The sequence below is a fragment of the Chrysochloris asiatica genome, unplaced genomic scaffold (assembly GCF_000296735.1).
Source record: "Chrysochloris asiatica unplaced genomic scaffold, ChrAsi1.0 scaffold00018, whole genome shotgun sequence".
NCBI lineage: Eukaryota > Metazoa > Chordata > Mammalia > Afrosoricida > Chrysochloridae > Chrysochloris > Chrysochloris asiatica.
Window position 1 is genome coordinate 16,772,531 of NW_006408536.1, and position 2,128 is coordinate 16,774,658.

General features: G+C 44.3%; 1 protein-coding gene across 1 annotated transcript in view; it reads right to left on the reverse strand.

Moving 5' to 3' along the window:
* Window positions 1-1,299: 1,299 nt before the first annotated feature.
* The window catches only part of CDKL5 (cyclin-dependent kinase-like 5), a 176,544-nt gene continuing 175,715 nt past the window's right edge, over window positions 1,300-2,128 (reverse strand). The window contains exon 17 of the mRNA XM_006835594.1: window positions 1,300-1,686. Within this exon, the coding sequence (XP_006835657.1) occupies window positions 1,300-1,686 (387 nt within the window). The remainder of the gene's footprint in view (window positions 1,687-2,128) is intronic.

Consider the following 2,128-nt stretch of genomic DNA (forward strand, 5'->3'; position numbering starts at 1 on the left):
CAATAACAAAAAAAGCATTCTAAAATACAAATGGATCTCACATCCCTCCTGCTGATAGTCTCCTGTACAGTGGACAATATTCAGAAGCACTATGGTTTGCATGGTAGGCAGATAGGTGCCTCTACAACCCTCACAGCTAGGAATGTCCACTGGGAAATCTTTGGTCTACACTCTTTACTAGTGCTAAGTGGAAGAGCACACTCTCCACTAAGGCCCACGAGTAACGCCCAATCAATTCAAGGAAGTCCCCAACCCCGAGCAAACCTTGTGAGGATGGAGGTGAGGCCTGCTGTTGTACCCACTGGCCTAGCCTACTCTTCTTCTCCTGCAGGTTTTCAAGCAGATGCTGTACTTCGTCTGTTACCATGATCATGTCTAGAGGGCTACTGATGAGGCCTAAAAGTTGAGCAAGGTTCATACTGTTAGAGTCACATGTAGCCACGAGTCAACTCCCTTTATGAGAAGTATAATAACTCACTTCATATCACAAATGTATAAAAATATGGCAGATAGTGTCAGAACAATACTTTCTTTAAATGAATATATTTATAAAACAGACATATATTTACCATATATATATATATTTATATGTAGAATAAAATACTCCTGATGCAATATATAAAGGTTACTGTTTAGTTTTTATAGAAACTACTGTAGCTGTCCCACTGCTTCACAATGTTCCAAACAGCTCAAAATAACTTTACATTAGAACAGAAAAGGTATGATTATAACAGTACAATATTAAGTAATTATAAATAAAGGTTACAAATCCTATCAAATATGGAAGTTTAAAAAACAATTTAAGACATACAAGTTCATCTTCTAACCCTTCAAAGGGATACTCTTGGATTACAATAAACCCCACATGTAGCCTAGGCAGAACAAAGTATGTGGTAAGGGCATCGGTTGAGACACACGTTTCCATCCCTTGCAGTGCTGGGACATGTCTTAGCTTTCCCAAGTTCAACAGAGATTGCACTACAGTTGGAATATAAGGGGGAGAAACTGGCAAGAATTTCTTCTTCCTCAATGACACACTGTAGCCACTCTCACACACAACCTGTGGAGGCTGGCAATCCCCAGGTAACTCCTGTGGCTCGAAGATCCCTGACTAGTGTTAGTGGCCATCATGAGCAGACGGCCCCATACATACAATATTGCACACACCTTCATAAAGCTGCAAATACTGGCTGACCACCCTGGCCCAGCCCATTCCCTATCCCACCCTAACCCTCTCCCTTCCCAACTGGCTTGCCCACCACCCTCCACCCTCCACCCCCCACCAGCCCCAAGCACAAATTACAAGGCTGTCTCTTTTAAATCATTTAGGTTTGGCATACGGGCTCGATTTGTTCTGTTATAAGAGTGCCCATTGGGCCCACTCTTGGCACCCAGCTGTTCAGAGTAGGAAGGCCCCTCTGTGGCGCTCCTGGTCACAGAGGACACATGCCAACCAGGGTCCATCTGACCTGGCAGCTGGAGGGCTGGTCTGCCCTTTGGTGTGGGCTCCTGCCGGATGTTGCTGCTCCCACTGGAGGCCTGGCCCATGGGGTGAATCCGAATTTCTGAGAAGGAATTTTTGGCTTGTTGAGTTGTTAAGGGCTGAAAGCGAGGATCCGAGGGAGCTGGGTGATTCGAGGCTGAAGACAGATGTAACAGCTTGCGCAGTGATTTTAGTGGCTGGCTCTGAAAGCAAGGAAGAGAGTATATGTGGCAGTTAATTGTGAGTGGACCACAAAGATGGGAGGAAATGGAGTTCAGCTCGGAGAGGATGGCCTGGAGGATAAGGGTCAAAAAAAGCCCAGCGTTATCCATCCTTTTGATTCTAACCTCTACTGTTTTACACAACACAGAAGTTCTCTCTCTTTAGTGTCAAGTGGAGGTGCAAGGTTCCTTCTATCTGGCTACATCTCATCTTTACCGCAGGCTCTCAGGCCATCCATCCATCCATATTTCAAGAAACAGGAAAGAGAAAGACCAAAAGAAGGGATGAATATGTCTCTCCCTTTAAAGAAGACTTCCCCAGAGCTCCATATGATGCTCTCACTTACACTTCAATAACCAGAGCTTATCACATGACCATATATCTAGCTGCAAGACAAACTGGGAAAAAAAAAAAAAAAAAAAA